Genomic DNA, 21,289 nt, shown 5'->3' with positions numbered 1-21,289 from the left:
TAGAAGAAGTGATGATTTAGTAGCATTTAAGGGAGTATTAGAGGGTCAGCTATACTTAGTTGATTTTGATAGAGCTGAACTCGATACTTGCTTAATTGCTAAGACTAATATGGGTTGGCTCTGGTATCACCGACTAGCCCATGTTGGGATGAAGAACCTTCACAAGCTTCTAAAGGGAGAACACATTTTGGGACTAACAAATGTTCATTTTGAGAAAGACAGGGTTTGTAGCGCATGTCAAGCAGGAAAGCAAGTTGGCTCCCATCATCCTCACAAGAACATCATGACGACCCACATGGATTTATTCGGCCCGATCGCTTACATAAGCATCGGCGGGAGTAAGTATTGTCTTGTAATTGTGGATGATTATTTTCGCTTCACTTGGGTATTCTTTTTGCAGGAAAAATATCAAACCCAAGAGACCTTGAAGGGATTCTTGAGACGATAAGGATCAAAAATATAAGAAGAGACAACGGGACAGAGTTCAAGAACTCTCAAATTGAAGGCTTTCTTGAGGAAGAGGGCATCAAGCATGAGTTTTCTTCTCCCTACACCCCTCAACAAAATGGTGTAGTGGAGAGGAAGAATAGAACTCTATTGGACATGGCGAGGACCATGCTTGATGAGTACAAGACTCCGGACCGGTTTTGGGCTGAAGCGATTAACATCGCCTGCTACTCCATCAACCAGCTCTAACTTCACCGAATCCTCAAGAAAACATCTTATGAACTCCTCACCGGTAAAAAGCCCAATGTTTCATATTTTAGAGTCGTTGGTAGCAAATGTTTTATTCTTGTTAAAAGAGGTAGAAAATCTAAATTTGCTCCTAAGGCTGTAGAAGGCTTTTTACTTGGTTATGACTCAAACACAAGGGCATATAGAGTCTTCAACAAATCCACTGGATTAGTTGAGGTTTCTTGTGTCATTGTGTTTGATGAGACTAATGGCTCCCAAGTGGAGGAAGTTGATCTTGATGAGCTAGATGATGAAGAGGCTCCGTGCGTCGCGCTAAGGAACATGTCCATTGGGGATGTGTGTCCTAAGGAATCCAAAGAGCCCACACAAGCACAAGATCAACCATCATCTTCCAATCAAGCATCTCCACCAACTCAAGATGAGGATCAGGCTCAACATAATGAAGATGAAGATCAAGAGGATGAGCCACCTTAAGAGGAGGACAATGATCAAGGGGGAGATGAAGTTGATGAAGACAAGGGAGATGATCAGAGTCAAAGACCGCCACACCCAAGAGTCCACCAAGCGATTCAAATAGATCACCCAGTTAACTCAATTCTTGGTGATATTCATAAGGGGGTAACCACTCGATCTCGAGTCGCTCATTTTTGTGAACATTACTCTTTTGTGTCCTCTATTGAGCCATACCGGGTGGAGGATGCACTAAGAGATTCGGATTGGGTGCTGGCAATACAAGAGGAACTCAACAACTTCACGAGGAATGATGTATGGCATTTAGTTCCACGTCCTAATCAAAATGTTGTAGGTACCAAATGGGTATTCCGCAACAAGCAAGATGAGCATGGTGTGGTGACAAGGAACAAAGCCCGACTTGTGGCCAAGGGATATTCACAAGTCGAAGGTTTGGATTTCGGTGAAACCTATGCACCCGTAGCTAGGCTTGAGTCAATTCACATATTACTTGCCTATGCTACTTACCATGGCTTTAAGATTTATCAAATGGACGTGAAGAGTGCCTTCCTCAATGGACCAATCAAGGAAGAGGTCTATGTTGAGCAACCTCCTGGCTTTGAAGATAGTGAGTACCCTAACCATGTTTACAAACTCTCAAAGGCGTTTTATGGGCTCAAGCAAGCCCCAAGAGCATGGTATGAATGCCTGCGAGATTTCCTTATCACTAATAACTTCAAAGTCGGTAAAGCCGATCCTACACTCTATACTAAAACTATTGCAAAAGATTTGTTTGTATGCCAAATTTATGTTGATGATATCATATTTGGGTCTACTAACAAATCTACTTGTGAAGAGTTTAGCAGGATCATGATTCAAAAATTCGAGATGTCTATGATGGGGGAGTTGAAGTATTTTCTAGGTTTTCAAGTCAAACAACTCCAAGAGGGCACCTTCATCAGCCAAACAAAGTATATTCAAGACATACTCAACAAGTTTGGAATGAAGGATGCCAAGCCCATCAAGACACACATGGGAACTAATGGGCATCTCGACCTCGACACGGGAGGTAAATCCGTAGATCAAAAGGTATACCGGTCGATGATAGGATCTTTACTCTATTTATGTGCATCTCGACCAGATATTATGCTTTCCGTATGCATATGTGCAAGGTTTTCCAAGCCGGTCCTAAGGAAGTTCACCTTAGAGCCGTGAAAAGAATCATGAGATATTTAGTTTATACTCCTAAGTTTGGACTTTGGTACCCCAAGGGATCCACTTTTGATTTAATAGGTTATTCAGATGCTGATTGGGCAGGGTGTAAAATTGATAGGAAGAGCACATCAGGAACTTGTTAGTTTCTGGGGAGATCCCTGGTGTCTTGGGCTTCAAAGAAACAAAACTCTGTAGCTCTTTCTACCGCCGAAGCCGAGTACATTACCGCAGGCCATTGTTGCACGCAGTTACTTTGGATGGGGCAAACCCTCAGGGACTACGGCTACAAATTGAGCAAAGTCCCTCTCCTATATGACAATGAGAGTGCAATCTGCATGGCGGATAATCCTGTTGAACACAGCCGCACTAAGCACATAGACATTCGGTATCACTTTTTGCGGGATGACCAACAAAGGGGGATATCGAGATTGCTTATGTTAGCACCAAAGAACAATTAGCTGATATCTTTACCAAGCCATTAGATGATAAAACCTTTAGCAAACTTAGGAATGAGCTAAATATACTTGATTCTCGGAATTTTGATTGAAATATTGCACACAGCTCATTTATATACCTTTTATCATATCTCTTTCCTTTGGTACCAATGCATATTTACTTATATACCAAGGCTACGACTAATGTGTTTTCAAGTATATTTCTATACCAAGTCGTAGATTGAAAGGGAAATGGATTCTTCGACGAAGACAAGGCTTCCACTCCACTCTACCGGTATCATTTACCCTTCGCCGTCACTCCACATCACTCTCAATGGGTATAATCCTTCACTCATATTTACTTGTACCAATGGGGGAGAAAGTAAAAGGGCTCTCCAAGTCTCCGTTTTTGGCGATTAATGCCAAAGGGGGAGAAATTATTAAGCCCAAAGCAAAAGGACCGCACCACCACCTAATTTTAAATTGTGTTTTGAAATTTTTTGTTGGTATATTTTAAATTGATATGTGTTATTTTCAATTGGTATATTTAGGAAGATAGATTCCCAAAATTGGTATCTAAATTCCGAATATATTTCCAATTGGTATCGATCAAAACCCTCTTGAAAACTAAGAGGAGAATTTCATTCAGGGGGAGTTTTTGTTAAGTCAACGGAAAAGCATTTGAAACAGGGGGAGAAATTTCAAGCCTTGAAAATACTTCTTGCAATCTTACTCATATACCTTTGACTATTTACAAAACAATTTGAAAAGACTTTTCTCCAAAGATTTGCAAAAATAATCTGAGTGGTGCAAATGTGGTCCAAAATATTAAATATATCAAATCAAATTTATCTGCTTAGAAATGCCTTCATTTTAAAATAACTTATGCACATCTGTCAAAATGCAAACTAGTTACATTTCTATACTTTATATTTGCTTTGGTTTGTGTTGGCATCAATCACCAAAAAGGGGGAGATTTAAAGGGAAATAGTCTCAAATATTTCCTATAATCGATTTTGGTGTTTGACGACCATCACAAACTTTATGGACTAACCAGTTTGCCTAGTTGATCATTTCACAGGTGCATAAGTTCATATATAACCATTCTAAGTCGACTGTCCAGAATACCGTAGATTATTCCGGATGGGAGAAGCTTTTTTGGAAAAACACCTAAGCGCGGACCGTCCGCGACACCAAAGTGAGCCTCGGACAGGAACACTGCATAAACGCATGTCAACACTACGGACTGTCCGATGGAGAAGCGAGCACCGTTCGAGACCAAGCGTGGACCGTCTGGCCTCAGGCGCGGACCGTTCGGTCGGTGAAAACTAGAAAAACCCGAAGGTGATGGGTTCGATAAAATGAATTATAAGCGTCCTCGCGGACCGTTCGGGGTGCACGACCGGACCGTCCGCGACTGCGGTACCTGACATCTGACGACGCATTTAATGCAAAGTAGCCGTTGATATAGCCGTTACTGCTGACCATTGCGATTTCAGTCGTTGATGTGCAGGGGCGGACCGTCCGGACCAGTGGCGTGGACCGTCCGCGGTCGGCAGAAAGGGAGCAACGGCTAGGAAGTGGTTGTGGGCTATAAGTACAACCTCAACCACCTCCATTCACTTCATCCAAGCATTCATACTCCTCATTAAATACAAGAGCAAAGTGCAACACTCCAAGACACAAATCAAAGTCACCGATCCGATCAAAGTCCCCAATTCAATTCTAGTGCATTAGGACTTGTGAGAGGATCACTTGTGTTTCTTGTTGCTCTTGTTTGCTTGGCTTGGCTTTCTTTTCTTTCTCACTTCTTACTCTCAAGTGCTTTGTAAGCGAGGCAAGAGACACCAATTGTGTGGTGATCCTTGCGGGGTCTAAGTGACCCATGAGATTAAGGAAGAAGCCTCACTCGGTCTAAGTGACCGTTTGAGAGAGGGAAAGGGTTGAAAGAGACCAGGTCTTTGTGACCACCTCAACGGGGACTAGGTTCTTTAGAACCGAACCTCGGTAAAACAAATCACCATGTCATCCGCTTTATTTCTTGGTTGATTTGTTTTCCCCTCTCTCCCGGACTCGAATTTTATTCTAACGCTAACCCCGGCTTGTAGTGTGTTTAAAGTTGTAAATTTCAGTTTCCGCCTATCCACCCCTGTAGGCGACTTTCAGTACTCAGCTTTGACACCATCGTCAAACACTACTTCAACATGTGGGACATGACCATGAGGCATGGGGCATACCTCAAGGGCCTCGTAATTAGGAAATGGGACTCTAGCCGCAATACCTGGCCTCGACGCCTCCTTTGTAGCGGATGTCGCCACCGTGATGCATCCTTTTGGGGTTGGTTGCATGGCCCTTACAACAGTGTTGCGCCACATGGCATGGCCAAAAACATTTCACTCACAATTCTCTAAGAAATGTGATGGGACAATCGACCCATCGAGTTTCTTGAAATATATGTGACTACAATTCTCACTGTTAGGGGCGATGGAAGATTACTTTCATGTGGCTCCAACTGGATTGGTCCGATCATCGCACATGAATCTCCTCAAAGCATCCATCTAGTGTTGGGAAGAACTTTGTCCATAGTTCATGTCAAACTTCGAGCGCACCTACTTCAGTCTCGAACGAAGTCCAACCTGCTTTTGTTGTTGTCGCCTTTCTATAAGGCCGAAAGCTCCATTTGTAGTTTTGGTAATAGACTAAACTATGTTATATGTGTTGTGAATGAGATAGAGAACTGTTATCCACTAGGTTCCAATGGTCTGCTACCATGAGTCCTATTTAATTGGCCCATGGATGTCAAAAAAAAATTATAAAGCTCAAAAAATTTAAAAAGAACTCTAAAAATATATTTATGAATTATACAGATTTTTACATATTTTTATGTTTGATGAATTATATCGGTTTTATTTAGAAATTATAACCTATGTAATTTATATTTGTTTATATAAACTATATAACTTTTTTTTCTCGGTTATATACTCCGATGAATCTTTATTATATGTGTAAGATTTATGGACTTGTTTAGAATTTTATACGAAATTGTTTCATGACCCTGTAAATAGAGAAACAGTATCATGTATTTAAAAGCTAGATACAAAATTATTTCACATCCGTGTAAATAGAGAAACAGTGTCGTGTATTTAAGAGCTAGCTGGAACTCGAAACATAGATACACTCCACCTTCAAAAATATCTTCGAGTGTGAGAAGTCGAAAGTATTTTTGTAAATAATTGTCATGTTACAAAGATGAAATAAATTTCGTCAAGGCAGGAAATGAATATTCACTGTTATATGTTTCGTTGTGTAACATGCTGATGATTGAATAACTTTTACTCCGAGCTTTCCCTTGGTTGACTTTCTAAGGAAAGTTGAATTTCCTTGAACATACCAGATACTAATTTGTAATTTGTGTTGCCTTGTTTAGTGGTCTCTCAGGCAAAAAAAAAACAAGTGACCAAACAGTGTTTCATTTCTGTAAAATGTGAAAAAAAAAACGACGTAACGCTAATGTGGCTGTGGATTAATGGACTAAAGCGTTCTGATAGTGATTTTTAAAAAAAACATGTTCATAAGCTAGTGGTGGAAGGGTTTGTATATTAAATGTGACATTCGGTTCGTTGGATCATGATTCAAAATCATTGTCCGACGAATAAAGATGCAATCATGATCTCACGAAGAAGCTTCTCTCTTGCACAGTAGTCGTCACCAATAGTAACAGCTCAATGACTTGTTCATAATGTCTTGACAAGCATTACCAAATAACAGAAAAAACACAACCACTATAACTTAACATAATGTAACCTATCAAAATTACCTCTCCGGAAGCTAATGTGCTGTTTGGGAAGAAGAGAAATCTTGGGCCCGAGCAGACTGAAATGCCCGAGGGAAAAACCCAAGACAATCCCCCCTTCCAAGCACGCTTATCAAACCATCAACCCTAACATATTAAGGCACTGACTTAATTCACACGCAGAAATCAACGGTTTGCAGGAAATCGTCCATGCCGCGGCCGAGGTCGCAGCCAGGCATCTCCGGGAAGACGTCGTTGATATCGTCGAGGTCGAGGTCGATCTCCAGTTCCTCGTCCCCGAAGTCCCCAAGCAGCAGGTCCTGCTCATCGTCCAGGCCGAAGGGCGCATCGGAGACGTCCAGAGCGTCAAGCCCGGCACGGAAGTCCATCGGGCTGATGTCTGGCAGCTGCAGGCCGCGGAGAAGGTCCTGGTAGAACTCCGGGTCGTCCGGCAGCTCCGCGGACTCATCGGACGGCAGGACGAGCGTTGGTGTCGCGACCAGCTCCGGGGACTGCGGGTTCAGCGGCGCCTCCTTGGTGGCGGGTCCAAGAACAGACGACGGCGACGGGTGCGCGAACGGAGCAGTCGAGGTGGACGACGAAGAGGAGGCCGTCGGGGTGGCGCTTGCCGAAGGAACTGGTGAGGAAGAGGGCACAGGCTGCCCGCGGCGGCGGCGCTTCTCGTCGGCGAAGCTCCGGGAAGCGGATAGGTAGGCTGCGGAGGCCGCGCCGGCCGTGTCGAAGGTGCCAAGCCACTGCCTCTTGCCCGTGAACGGGTTGCGGATCTCCGCCGCCCACTTGCCCCACTTGCGGAGCCTCACTCCGCGGTAGCTCTCCGGGGCCCCGCCACTGGCGCACGCGGCGACAGCGGCCGCCGGAAGGACCGGCCTGGCTGGGACCTTGCCGACGAACGTCTCGAAGGAGAAGCGCTTGGCCTTCGCCGGGCACGTAGAGGCGCCGGCCTCCTCGTCGTCGGAGTCCGAGTCCGTGGCGTCAGGATCCTCGAAGAGAACCCGGACGCGGCGCCTCGGCTGGGCCGGGGCAGGCGCCGGCTGCTGCGGCCGGGACTTCAGGAGGGCTGCAGCGGAGGGTTTAAGGCCAAACCTGGACATCCTCTTAGCTTTGGGTTTCTTCGCCAGGGCCTTCTTGAGGAGAACATGCTGCTGGTGGTTCAACGGGGCCATGTCTCTTGTATCTCCTCTGCCGGGGAGAACTCCAGCCAAAACTACGGGGAAAAGCTTCTGAAGAAAAAAAACAAAAAAACTCTGGCGCAAAAATATAACGGAGACGAGCGCAAATCGGTCGAATCCGTCAGTCTCCTCTACAGAAACGGCACGGCCTTGAGGACGAATCCGTCAGTCTCCTCTACAGAAACCGCACGGCCGTATGTGGAGGAATCCGGAATACTTGACCCCGAACCCGTCCCTGCAACCACAAGAGCAGATTTTTTTTTGTCAAAACCCATGGAAGGAGCAGCCACGAACTCCCCAGATCTGGACGAACAGGGCCACAAAACCCGGTCAAAAACCTCCCAGATCGGCGAAAACACGGAGGAAAAAGAGAGCGGGGGGCACGGACCTGAGCATCGACGAGGATTTGTTCCATCCGTTGAGCCCCTTGCGCATAGATCGGCTGGAGCAGGCGAGGGAGCGGAGGAGGAGGAGGAGGAGGCCGGCGACGACGGGGGCGATGAGCGCTACGACGACCAGATCGGAGATGGGGCAAGAAGGCATATACGAGAGCTGGCTACTTGTTCTTTCTTCTCCTCCGACGCCGGCACCGTCCGTCGTCGTCGCCTCCGTCCCGGCCTCCCTGAACACTCGCTTAAACCCCGACCCAAAGCGGCGACAGGAGCAAAAGGGGCAGGCCACGCCCCTCGTCCGCCGATATTTAATAATCCCCCATTCTTCCCCATCCTGTACTGCCCGCCCCCTCCGCCGCACCACGCGAGACCTTTCGCGTCACGCACGCGTCCGGGATCCAGCTCCACACACTGCCGAAACGGCCCGAAGCTCGTCCGGACCCACGCGTCATTGGAGGATTATCTGCCTAACGGAAAGGGGGAGGAGAGGACGGCCGCGATGCGCTGGCGCTGGACGTACTATAGGATCTGCCAAGGCTGTTTGTTACGCACACAGTGATGACTCGTGGACCCAGGGGTGCCGCTGGCCCCCGCAGTCAGAGTATGGGACGTGCTGGTTCCCTGGTGAAGAACTGTTATGCACGCTCCTCAGGCTTTCACGTGGGGCCAATGTATTTGGTCCCCACCTGTCATCGAGACAGGGACGGAACGCTAGTGGTGGTGGTGGTGCGTTTTTGGTGGGGTTTATGCGATGTGAATGGGCGACGCGAGGACGGGACGGCCATGGAAATGATAAACCTTCGGCTACACGCGTCCAAGGAATGTTGTGCTGTTTCGTTGACAGTTGGGACCCACAAAAGTGACGGGCCTACTTCACTGCAGACCGAGCAATCACTTCCGGATCCAGCGCTAGGTTCCGACCCACCGTTGGTCGAGGGGAGGCGGATTGGGATCCTCTGGCTGAGATCCCACATTCCCGTGTGACCTGCTCTGCATTTACCAAGACCATCAGTTTTACGGGGGGTAAATGAATGGCTACTATATTATAGATAGAGGAAGTCTGGGCTGTATGGCAGGTAGCACCATTCCATCAGATGAGCTAAAGATACGCTCCACCATTCTCGAGAGCTAAAAAAAAGGAGCGATAAAACGGAACGGAATATTTCGTTTCCAAAAAAAAGGGCGAAAGCCAAACGAAAGGCCACGGATATTTGATGCCGCGGGTTTTTTTCGTAGGCGTCACACGCGACACGTGGACATGCTTGCGCTGCTATCTCGCCATTCGAACGCTTTCCGTTAGGTTGCGTTTGGTTTGGTTTTTTTGCTTTGGCTTTTGTTCTCTGAAAACCAAAAGTCAAACAAAGGGCTAAATTCAAGAAGCAGTTTTTTATAAAAGCTAACTTTCTCGCAGTGTAAAACTGAAAGCACCCTTAAATCTGCTTTTAGTGGCTTTTGGATAGAACTGTGAAAACATATATCGAAAAAATTTTAACGACTTTTAGTGGTTTACACTAAATGGTTGTTAGCTTTTTAACAGCTCACAGCATACCGCAGCATTTTTTTATAGCTTACAGTTTATAGCAATTTTTTTCACAGCCACATCCTAACCAAACAGACTCTTAGTCGACCGATCTCGTTCGTAGGTTGCGTTATGGAAAGCGCACGTGATGCGTCGTGGCAACGAAAAAATACAGCAGTCCTAGATTATAGCACGACCTCCATCTCCACCGGGCACGAGCTTTCGGAATCCAAGGACGGGAGCGCCTTGGCTCTGCGCCGTGCCTGGGGTTCACATGGCGAGTTCTTATTGCTCCGCTCGTACCACAGCACTTGCACTTGGGGAGGTGGTGGAGCTCGCGGCCGGACAGGACAGGGAAAAGGGCCGACGGACTTTTTTCCGCAACGCGACGTGGAAACAGCCAGGACGCCGTGCGTGGCCTTGGACGCTTTGCGCGGCGCGGTCTGGCACGCGGGTGCGCGCCCGTGCGGACGCGTCCCCCTCCCCGGCTCCCCCTGCGGCCGCCACGCCCCACGCAGGCAGACCCCGTCGGCGGTAGTGGTGAAAACGGACGGATATAGACGGATATTAGCTTATCCTGTATCTTACCCTAATATATTTAAAACGGATTCGGAATCGGATACGTATAGTTAGAAACAGGACGAATACGGATACAGGGACCGGATATTTATCCGGGCGGATAAGTGACGGATACGGATATTATTTGATCGGATATCGGATACTTGTCGGATAATGTATTAATTAGTTATGATAAAACGTTGACATCCTGTGGGTTTTATGGTTCCATTATTTTTTATGACTATATGTGGCCATATGTTGTACCTTCGTATAATTTCATAGATTTCTGAGGCTATTTGTACATTATTAATTTCTTTCTACATAGAATTATCAAAATATAATTAAAATTCATAAATACACTAGTTTTGACCCAAAATTGCAAAAAGCTTACCAAAACAAATAAACATTCTATTCAAATAAAACCTCAAGTCGTCACATAAAAATGATAAGTGAAATATTAATTATATTGAAACTTCGATACATAAAATGATTTCACGTGTAACTCACGTAATAAGTGGCAGTGGAATGGAAGAAACACCAACATCTTATGGATTTTATAGTCCAAATATTTTTTAAACTATATGTGGATATATATTGTGTCCCCGTAAAAATTCATGAATTTTTTAGGCTATTTGATGCATTATTAATTTCTTGTTGTAGAAAATCATCAAAATACAATTAAATTCATAAATATATTGTAGCATCGACCGAAAATTATAAATAAGTTACCAATATTAATAAGTAGTATATAAAAAGATAATCCTAAGTTCCCACATGGAGATAGTCTTAAGTCCTCACATGAAAATGATAAAGTAAATTATTTTGATATATATTTAGACATTATTTCAATGATTTTGGCCTAAAGATATGTTTAAACAAAAATATGTTGTACTACAAAGTTATAGATCTCTTTGAGCTCTACAATTTTCATATAAACTTTATCATCCGATTTCATATATAAAAGTTATGATTTTATAACTATATTATTATGCAGAAAAAGAAAAAACGGGTACCCGTATCCGACCCGAATATCCGGGTATTTACCGGGTAGTGCTCGCTCCGTATCCGATCTGAATCCGTAATCGTACTATCCGGATATTACCCCTATCCGTTCTAATATAAAAATACCCGTATCTATATCCGAAAAATGGTTTCAAATCAGTACCGTATCCGGTACTCTACCCGTTTTCACCCCTAGTCGGCGGCCACGTGACACCGGGAGCGAGGGAAATAGAGGCGTCCGCCGCGGCGGTCGGTCTAGCCAAAATCCTCGCTAGCTCAAAGTTGGATAGATTTGCACGCGACTACGCGAGCAGCCGACTTCGACTGCTCGTTGGAGCCGCCGCCCGCCGCCCTACTACTACCCATACCCACCAGTGGACTTCTGCGGGGCCCGCGGCGGAGTCGTTGTCGGTTGGTGCGCCCAAATTCAGACCTCTGTTTTATTTCCTCCCACTTTCCGCACTCTCGAGGCGTGCAGTGCAGCCGCGGTGCCCGTGCCCCTGCTGTGGCCCCCCTGTGACTGGGAACGCACGTGATCGGCACGTGCGACATTTATTTGTTCCGGTCAGATATTTTTTCGGAAACCATTTCTTTTCCCCTACGTGAGCGGAGCCGTAGCGGTGGGTGCTTCGAAAAGGCATGGGCGTGGCGCGAGCGAGCGAGCGAGCGAGGCCGGGTAGTATGTGCGGCGCCGCACGCCCGCCCGTGGCATGACTGCCACGTTTACACGGCGCAGCTGCGACGCACTTGACCCGATGTCGTGCACAAAGCCTTTTTTTCCCATTGGCCACTGCAGAATAATTTTATTTATTTAAGTAGTGTCATGTCACGAACCTAAAGTACCACATCTTTTTTTTATCGTTCGGTGGAGTGGGCTGCTTGGCGCGAAGCCATGGGCTGGTTCCCGCGCAAACGTCGTCACAGCCCCCGATGCGTGCGAGGCCGTGCTCCTCCGACAGTGCGCGCAACGTGCGCCCCATGTGCGGCACAGAAAATAACGACAGTAGGAGTACGTACTGGGCGGTCCGTGAAACGTTTTTTTTTTAACCTCGTGGCCTCCCGCAGGCGTAGCCAGCCCATTTTCAGGAGTGGCTTATTATAGTACTAGTAGTGTCTCACATAGTGGATCTTAGATTTCATGTGGATCTCTTAGGTTTCTACACATAGTGTCTCACAACTTTCTCCAAACATTCTAAAATTTTTATCACAGCCTATACATATGATATCATGACACGTGGACAAGTTTCATGATTTTCTGACTTTGTTTGTGTTTTATACAATTTTTAAACATGTGGATGTCAAGTTCACGGCCATGTTTAGTGAGCATGTTGCTCGAAGTTTCCGGTACGCTTCTGCAATCGGTCGTAACTTATGCTAAGTAACATGAATATCATTTTTTCATGCACGGTTTTCCAAGTTTCGAGTGACCTGCAGTTCAAATTTGAATTTTCCGAAGAAATTCAAATAAACGAACTAAATATACTAACTATGGAAACTATGTTATAATTGTCTCAAAATGGTACATGTAGGTCTACATAGTGTAGGAACATACCACAAAAAGTTTGGGAGACAAAATTTAAAAAATTTAAATGTATTTTGCCGAGTGTTAAATTATGACACTCGGTAAAGATAGCTTTGCCGAGTGTCAGTCGGTTGACACTCGGCAAAGAACATAGAAAAACTCTTTGCCGAGTGCCTGCCAGTTGACACTCGGCAAAGCCGCCTTTGCCGAGTGCCAGCGATCTGGCACTCGGCAAAACGTAGTTTAAAATTAAAAAAAAATCTTTGCCGAGTGCCAGATCGCGGGCACTCGGCAAAGAGGCGAAATAAACGCCCCGCGCGCCTTCTCCTTTCTCCTTCCTCTCCTCTCACTCTTCTCTGTCACACTGCTCGCCGTGCGCCGCCGCTCGCCTCGCCTCGCCGTTCGCCGCCGACGTCGCCCGCCGACGCCGCCGCGCCCCTCTCCCTCTCCCGCCGTGCGCCGCCCCTCGCCCGCCCCTTGCCCGCCGTGTGCCGCCCCTCGCCGCGCCCCTCGCCAAAGCCGCCCGCCCGCCGACGCCGCCGCGCCCCTCTCCCTCTCCCTCGCCCGCCCACCCTCCGACACCGCCGCTGCGCACCGTCACCGCCACCGCCGCGACCTGGCCTCAACCGTCGTCCCCACGCCTCGCCCTCAACCGCCGTCGCGCCCGGCACCACGCCGCCGATAAATCATTTTTTATTTTTGTTGAGCATATGATTGATAATGTGATGGATAGTTAGAGCTATATTATTATATCTAACCATTCTGTACTTAGAATTTCCATTGTGTGGATAACCTTGTTTCTAGTAGATTAAAAAAAGAATGCCAAACTCTAAAACATGCATAGATTGAATATATATATATATATATATGTGTGATTGCTGGCCATCGTGCCGTTGAATTATGCGTGGAAGACAGCCATCGTGCTGATAATTTTATTTGCAGGATTTCGAAACCTCCCCGTGCAGGGGAGGTGCTGCCGAAATTTTCTGTTGCTAGGCTTCTGTTAGGGGATGGAGGACCGTGAGTGGATGTACACGGGCCGTAGAGGAAGGAACGATGTCACCACTGAATGGATTAGAAAGACCGATGATTTCGTGGAACGGGCATATGGCGAAGCTGCTAAAGGAGCGAGTCTAGTCCCATGCCCGTGCAACAAATGTGACAACCGGAAAAGAAAACCAAAGAAGACCATGGTAGAACATATTTGGAAGAATGGATTTACGTCGGGCTATACTCGGTGGATATTTCATGGTGAAGCGCATCGTACGAGAGAGGAGGTGCTGAGACAACGTGTCGAGGATTATGACGCGGATGCGGGGGGTAGCAGATATGTTGAACGACTATCAGGAGGCACAGTACACGGGAGGATGTATGGATGACGAGCCAGAGCCGACTGCAAAGGCGTTCTACGACATGTTCGACGCGGCACAGAAGCCCCTTCACGGCCAGACAAAGGTTTCTCAACTGGATGCCATTGGGCGTGTAATGGCGTTCAAGTCGCAGTACAGCATGAGTAGAGACGCATTCGATGGCTTGTTGACGGTTATTGGGAGTCTGCTTCCGGATGATCACGTTCTGCCAAAGAGCATGTACGAGGCACAGAAACTACTTCGTGCACTCAAGATGACGTATGAGCAGATTCATGCTTGTCCGAAGGGCTGCGTGCTATTTAGGAAAGAATACGCGGAGGCAAAGTACTGTCCCAAGTGTAATTCGTCTAGGTTTATGGAGGTAGACTCTGGTGATGGACAAAAGAGGCAGCTCGACATCCCCTTGACAATCCTACGACACCTTCCGTTCGTACCGAGGATCCAGCGTCTGTACATGACAGAGGAATCCGCGAAACAGATGACTTGGCACAAAAATGGAAAACGATACAATCCTGACAAGATGGTGCACGCATCAGATGGTGAAGCATGGAAACACTTTGATGACATTCACCGTGAGAAAGCCGAAGAGGCTCGTAATGTACGTGTTGCGTTGGCCACAGATGGGTTCAATCCCTATGGAATGAGCGCTGCCCCGTACACATGTTGGCCCGTGTTTGTTATCCCAATCAATCTCCCCCCTGGTGTGTGCTTTCAAAGGCAGAATATATTCGTGTCGTTGATAATTCCCGGACACCCGGGGAACAAAATGGGCGTGTACATGGAGCCTTTGATCGATGAATTGGTACGTGCCTGGGAGGAAGGGGTATGGACGTTTGACCGAGCTACGAAGACAAACTTCAGAATGCATGTTTGGTACCAGTACTCCATGCATGACTTACCGGCCTATGGGCTATTCTGTGCCTGGTGTGTTCACGGTAAGTTCCCATGCCCAGTTTGCAAGGAAGCTCTCAGGTTCATTTGGTTGAAAAAGGGTGGCAAATATTCGTCCTTCGATAAACATCGACAATTTCTTCCTGCTGACCATCCATTCCGCCTAGACATCAAGAACTTTACGAAAGGTGTCGTAGTGACAGACCGCCCACCTGCAGCGATGACTGGTGCCGAAATTCGTCAACAGATAGATGGGCTCGTGGCCAATACAGAAGGTGGTTTTGTGGGATATGGTGAGCAGCATATGTGGACACATAAGTCTGGCTTGACTCGGCTCCCCTATTATGACGACCTGCTCCTTCCACACAACATTGACGTGATGCACACTGAAAAAAATGTTGCCGAGGCACTGTGGGCAACAATTATGGACATTCCTGATAAGTCAAAGGATAATGTGAAGGCAAGAGTGGATCTGGCAGCGTTATGTGATAGACCAAAACTAGAGATGAAGCCGCCAAGTGGTGGAAAGACATGGAGAAGGCCTAAGGCCGATTTCGTCCTAAGCAGGGCCCAGAGGAAGGAAGTACTTCAGTGGATCAAGATGTTGATGTTCCCTGATGGGTATGCAGCTAACCTGAGTAGGGGGGTGAACTTATCTACTATGCGAGTCTTAGGGATGAAGAGTCATGACTTCCACATATGGATTGAACGGATTCTTCCTGCGATGGTTCGAGGCTATGTCCCTGAGCATGTCTGGCTAACGCTTTCAGAGTTGAGCTATTTCTTCCGTCAGCTTTGTGCAAAAGAGTTATCTCGGACCGTGGTTGCAGACTTGGAAAGATTGGCCCCCGTGTTACTGTGTAAGCTTGAGAAGATATTTCCACCCGGCTTCTTCAATCCAATGCAGCATTTGATTCTTCATCTCCCCTATGAGGCACGAATGGGGGGCCCCGTGCAGGGACGTTGGTGCTATCCAATCGAGAGATGTCTAAAGACTATTCGAAAGAAATGTAGAAATAAATGCAAAATCGAGGCTTCCATTGCAGAGGCATACATTCTAGAGGAGGTCTCAAACTTCACAACAAATTATTATGGTGACAAACTGCCGAGCGTGCATAATCCACCCCCTCGTTACAATGATGGCGACAATGAATCGAACCTTAGCATATTTCGAGGCCAACTCGGAAGCGCAAGTGGCTCGACCACCAAGACCCTGAATCATGACGAGTGGCGACATATCATGCTATACGTATTGACCAACCTTGAAGAGGTGACGCCATACATGGAACAATTTCTTCATGAATTCTGGCGTCGATCAAGGGACCCCACTCCACAGGAATATGACGCTCTTCTTAGAAAGGGTGCGCGAAATGGGTTGCCCGATTTCATTTCCTGGTTCAAACGTAAGGTACGTGCTTAGTTTGTAAAAGAGATACGTCTTTGAACTCAATTTAGCATCTTTTAACTTGCGAATACTTGCAGGGCCAAAGAGATCCGTCTATGAGTGCCGAGTTGAGACAAGTAGCCAACGGCTTTGCTTATAGGGTCAAGAAATATTCTGGGTATGACGTCAATGGATACCGTTTTCGCACAACACACTACGACCAAAGTCGGCCCAATCGGAAAACAACGTGTTCTGGAGTCTTTACGCCGGGGCTTGACAATGTCGATTATTTTGGACGAATTGAAGAAATATATGAGCTCAATTTTTATGGTTCCAAACCTCTTACTCCAGTGATATTCAAATGTCATTGGTTTGACCCTCAAGTGACGAGACGGACACATTCTAATCTTGGGATAGTCGAAATTCGACAAGATTCTACCTTAGCAGGAGACGATGTCTATATCGTGGCCCAACAGGCCACACAAGTGTATTATCTCCCATATGCGTGTCAAACGAAAGAACATCTTAAGGGTTGGGATGTTGTGTATAAGGTATCGCCGCATGGGAGGTTACCTGTTCCTAACGATGAAGATTACAACTTAGACCCGGACACATATGATGGAGAGTTCTTCCAAGAAGATGGGCTAGAAGGGCGATTTGAGATAGACTTAACAGAAGCTATCGGAATGGACGTAGATATTGAAATGGTTGTTGATGAGGAGGATGATGAGGTGCAAAATGATAATGACTTAGTAATCCTTGAAGGCAATGATGAGGTTGCGTCTTCCGATGGTGTTGAGATTGAAATGCTTGATAGTGATGATGAGAGTTTTGATCCGGCTAACCCCGACACATATGAAGATTATTTTTAATCGATGTAATGCTATATGACTTTTTATTTCGCACCTGTTTTTAAATACATCTTTTTATATGTGCTTATTTGTTTACTCTTAATTGCAGGTTGTTGGACAAATATGGTGGGCGGTTTCCTGAGGAGGAGGAGGGGGAGGAGGAGTAGGACGGCGGACGATGCAGAGCAGGCAGCGCAGCAGCAGGAGGCAGAGCAGGCAGCGCAGCAGCAGCCGGCGCCTCAGGACGACGACGACCAGCAGGACGACGACGACCAGCAGCAGGACGCCTCAGGTTCAGGCGGCTCTAGTTCGAGGAGCATCTACCTGCGAGGCCCCGCGAGTCTCCCGCCGCGTCCCATACTTCGGGACAGACGGCCGTTGATTCGGCCGGAAGGGGAGAGGTATGTAACTTTATGTTCTTCATTCTTGTTCATATTATGTGTTCAAAATCATAATATAAACTAATACTTTTTATTTATCACTTGGACAGGTCTTGGACGGTTTTGGATTATGCTGGGGGTCATCGTCGCCCCCCCAACAACATCCTCGGCCTGCTGTGCAGGGAACACTTCCCTGGACTTGTGGAGTACGCCGGAGTGACGGGCCCAGCCTTCACCTTCGACCACTACGCCGTCGCCCCCGATGCAGTAGACCGGGACGGCAGGGAATTCAATAACAAGGCGGAGCGGGTGAAGCAAGAGCTGTGGGTAAGTCTTAGTATAATATAAAATATGTCGCATTCGTTGCAAATTCTTGAAATAATGTATGGATACATCGTTTTTGTATGCAGGATTTCTTCAGATGCGATGCTGGATACGAGGCTAGGGCGGATGTGGTGGCCACCACGTGCTGTAAGAAGCTCGTCGTGGACATGCACTATGAGGCCCGCATCCAGGCCATCATCACCTACCACGGCTCCGTCCTTGGGGAGAAGGTGACCAAACCTCAAGCCCGAACCATGTCGTTGACCAGGGAGCAGTACATGCAGGTAAAGTCATGCATGTTTGGTACCAGTACTCCATGCATGAATTTTATTGTATCTTCTGATATGCACTTTATGTGTTTACTTTGCAGGTGATTCCACATTGGTGCGCCGCACATCCTCTCTGCTGGGAGCAGATGGTGGATAGGTGGTGTTCGGCTGAGTGGGACGAGGTGCACACAGCTAGCCGGGAACGGCGTTTGCAGATGCAAGGGCCCTCGCACCACCAAGGCAGCCGGAGCCTGGGCCAATATGCCGAAGCATGGGTACGCCACCTTTTTATTTCGATATATAGCACTAAGTTAGATATTATTTCTAACTATCTCGTTGGTTTTCGTTGCAGTCGGCGTCACATGGTGGCAGGCCTTGTTCCACCTTCTCGGCCTATGCTATGGCCCATAAGGGTAAGGCGACGTCCGACGTCACCTACAACCCGGATGACGGGCCCGAGGCCTACACCAACCCCGCCGTCTACAGCCGCCTCCATGACTACACTGCCATGGCGCAGGAGGTCCATGGCCCAGACTATGATCCGAGCACCGAGCCTATCGACCCCGATGTGCTCATGAGGGTCGGAGGAGGCAAGAGACATGGGCGGTACTGGATTGCCGACGGGGCAATCGACTCGTCCTCCACTCCCACTCTGTCTCAGGTGAGAGCAAGGAGCACTGGCTCGAGCCCAGCCATTCGACCTCGGCACGACAGCTCACAGCATCACATTTCACAACTCGAGGTTAGTGCTTCTGTAACTCGTCCTTCCTTTAGTTATATACCTAGTCTTTGAGTTACTATAACGTTGGCTTGTAATATTACAGACCCAACTAGAAGAGATGGAGGCGAGGATAATGGCGGAGCGGGCGGCGGCTGATCAGAGGATGGCGGAGATGTTCCAGTACATGCAAAGCCTTGGCGCCGCACAGGGCATCGCTCCGCCACCTCCATTGTTCCCCCCAGTTGACCCTACTCTCTTCCACACTCCTGTGAGTACCAAAATTGTAGTTAGATGTTTGTAATGCATCTGGTATAACACATGCTATCTCTTCTTTGTGCAGGGCCAATCTGGGGCGGCATCCAACAACCCTCCGGAAGGGTTCAGCCCAACGCAACCCCGGCCAAACCGCCCACCTCCATGAGTCGTTGTTTTAGACTTCACAACTTATGTATAATACTTATGTTTCTGTTTGATACTTATGTGAGAGCTTGCGACGTTTGAGACTTATGTTTGTGTTGAACACTTATGTTTGTGATGGATATTTATGTTTGTGGTCACGGTTTTATGTTTGTGTTGGCTATTTATGTCTGTGATGATATCTGTGATGTATATATGTGATATATATGTGATATCTTCTGTTTGTGTGGATGGAAAACAAAAAACAAATAAAAAAGGTACATACTGGTCACTTTGCCGAGTGTAACACTCGGCAAAGAGGCTCTTTGCCGAGTGTCTGGGTCAAAACACTCGGCAAAGAGCACAGACCTGGGCACCGGCTTAGGTTCTTTGCCGAGTGTTGTGTCGCTGGCACTCGGCAAAGAGGTCGGCTTTGCCGAGTGCCCGTTTGGACACTCGACAAAGAGCCTGACATGGGGACCCTCCCTGGCGGGCTCTTTGCCGAGTGTCCCAAGTGACACTCGGCAAAGAAGGCGGCTTTGCCGAGTGCTTCCAGGAGGACACTCGGCAAAGATTTCTTCGTTGCCGAGTGTCACCGTTGACACTCGGCAAAGCCGCCGTCTCCGTCAACCGGCGCCGTAACGGTCGCTTTTCTTTGCCGAGTGTACCCTGACACTCGGCAAAGATCTTTGCCGAGTGCCCGAAAAAAAGTACTCGGCAAAGGAGTCTTTGCCGATGTACTGTTTGCCGAGCCTTCTTTGCCGAGTGTTACACTCGGCAAAGCCTTTGCCGAGTGTTTTTAAGGCTTCGCCGAGTGCTTCCGGCACTCGGCGAAGAGGTTGATTCCGGTAGTGTTAATTAGGTGGCGCGACGGCGACGCGGTTCGCTGGACTGGCGGGGGCCTCTCTGCCAGCGGAGCGTCGCGCGGCGGCGATGGTCGCAATGGCGAAGAGGGAGCAGGATCTGGAGGAGATCCGGGCCATGACGACGGAACAGATGGAAGAGGAGGTGGTAGACCTCAAGGGGGAGCTTTTCCTGCTCCGCCTTAAGCGCTCGGCGCGCCAGGAGTTCAAGAACAACGAGTTCAGTCGCATGCACAAGAGGGTACATTATTCTCTCTATTCATTCCTTGTAACGAAGAAAAGGTTCTATGCCTGATTTTTATATGTTTATATTGCAATCTGCACTGCAAATGGATAATTTTTTTTGTTTCTGTGGACATCTGAATGCAGATAAAAGAATCTTGTAAGCCACAGAATGATACGGATATTGTTCACAGCATATGAGAAAGACCTGCAAGGCATAGAAACAAATGTCTTACAACGAGATGATTAGGAATCACACTTATCACCTTCTTTGTCTTAAGTGACTTGTCACTTTCTTTTCACTGGACTAAACATATGCATGCCTAGAACTAGAATAAACAATTCGCTGCAGATTGATACCTTTGTTCCTCTAACATGGTCTGATCAAAGGAATTTGTCAAGTTAATGCTGATTTTGCACTTCCCACTTTTCCTTTCCAGTTAACCATGTATTTAGAATTCTCTGTTCACTCACATTTTTATCTTCAGATTGCTCCTATGTTGACCGTGAAAAGAGAGCGGGAAATTGAACAAGGGATCAATAAAAGATTGTCTAGGAAGCTTGATAGGAAATGGAAGCAGAGCATTGTGGTCAGACCACCACCATCTCTAAGGGGGAACAAAGAGGAGTAGAAAGCCGCAAAAAGAGGGCAATGTGCAAAAGTCGTTTCATGTGAGTGTTGCAGGAAGGTCCCTTCATGATTTCAACCCTTATTGCGTTGTTATGTATTCCATGTTTACATTTTGCTAAGCATTGCTAACTGAATCTGAATTTCAGTTGTTAGTCTCTTCTGTAAATTTTGACTTATTTAAATTTACACTTCTATCTGTGTTATCAGTAATTGAGG

At 47.1% G+C, this 21,289-nt stretch overlaps 2 protein-coding genes across 2 annotated transcripts; one reads left to right on the top strand and one right to left on the bottom strand.

Moving 5' to 3' along the window:
* Positions 1–6,557: 6,557 nt before the first annotated feature.
* On the bottom strand, positions 6,558–8,448 carry LOC100281327 (pathogenesis-related transcriptional activator PTI6). Its single transcript, NM_001154245.2, has 2 exons — positions 8,167–8,448; positions 6,558–8,013 (listed from the first exon to the last, which is right to left on the bottom strand). The coding sequence occupies exon 2, from the start codon at positions 7,770–7,772 to the stop codon at positions 6,762–6,764; it is 1,011 nt and encodes a 336-aa protein (NP_001147717.2). The 5' UTR covers positions 7,773–8,013; positions 8,167–8,448; the 3' UTR covers positions 6,558–6,761.
* A 1,515-nt stretch (positions 8,449–9,963) lies between these two features.
* On the top strand, positions 9,964–21,289 carry LOC109941689 (50S ribosomal protein L29, chloroplastic). Its single transcript, XM_020542892.3, has 3 exons — positions 9,964–10,207; positions 20,220–20,461; positions 20,931–21,289. Exons 1-3 carry the CDS (start codon positions 9,964–9,966, stop codon positions 21,072–21,074), a joined length of 630 nt encoding a protein of 209 aa, XP_020398481.1. The 3' UTR covers positions 21,075–21,289.

Source organism: Zea mays, chromosome 8, assembly GCF_902167145.1.
Source record: "Zea mays cultivar B73 chromosome 8, Zm-B73-REFERENCE-NAM-5.0, whole genome shotgun sequence".
NCBI lineage: Eukaryota > Viridiplantae > Streptophyta > Magnoliopsida > Poales > Poaceae > Zea > Zea mays.
This window is presented reverse-complemented; position numbering and strand designations above follow the sequence as displayed.

Bases quoted from the DNA above. Each gene is read 5' to 3' on its own strand.
- LOC109941689 (XM_020542892.3), top strand. From the start codon at position 9,964: ATGGCGAGTTCTTATTGCTCCGCTCGTACCACAGCACTTGCACTTGGG. The intron at 10,208-20,219 runs GCAGACCCCGTC...AGTGTTAATTAG, and splicing joins GGCCGCCACGCCCCACGCAG to GTGGCGCGACGGCGACGCGG. The intron at 20,462-20,930 runs GTACATTATTCT...TTTTATCTTCAG, and splicing joins TCAGTCGCATGCACAAGAGG to ATTGCTCCTATGTTGACCGT.
- LOC100281327 (NM_001154245.2), bottom strand. From the start codon at position 7,772: ATGGCCCCGTTGAACCACCAGCAGCATGTTCTCCTCAAGAAGGCCCTG.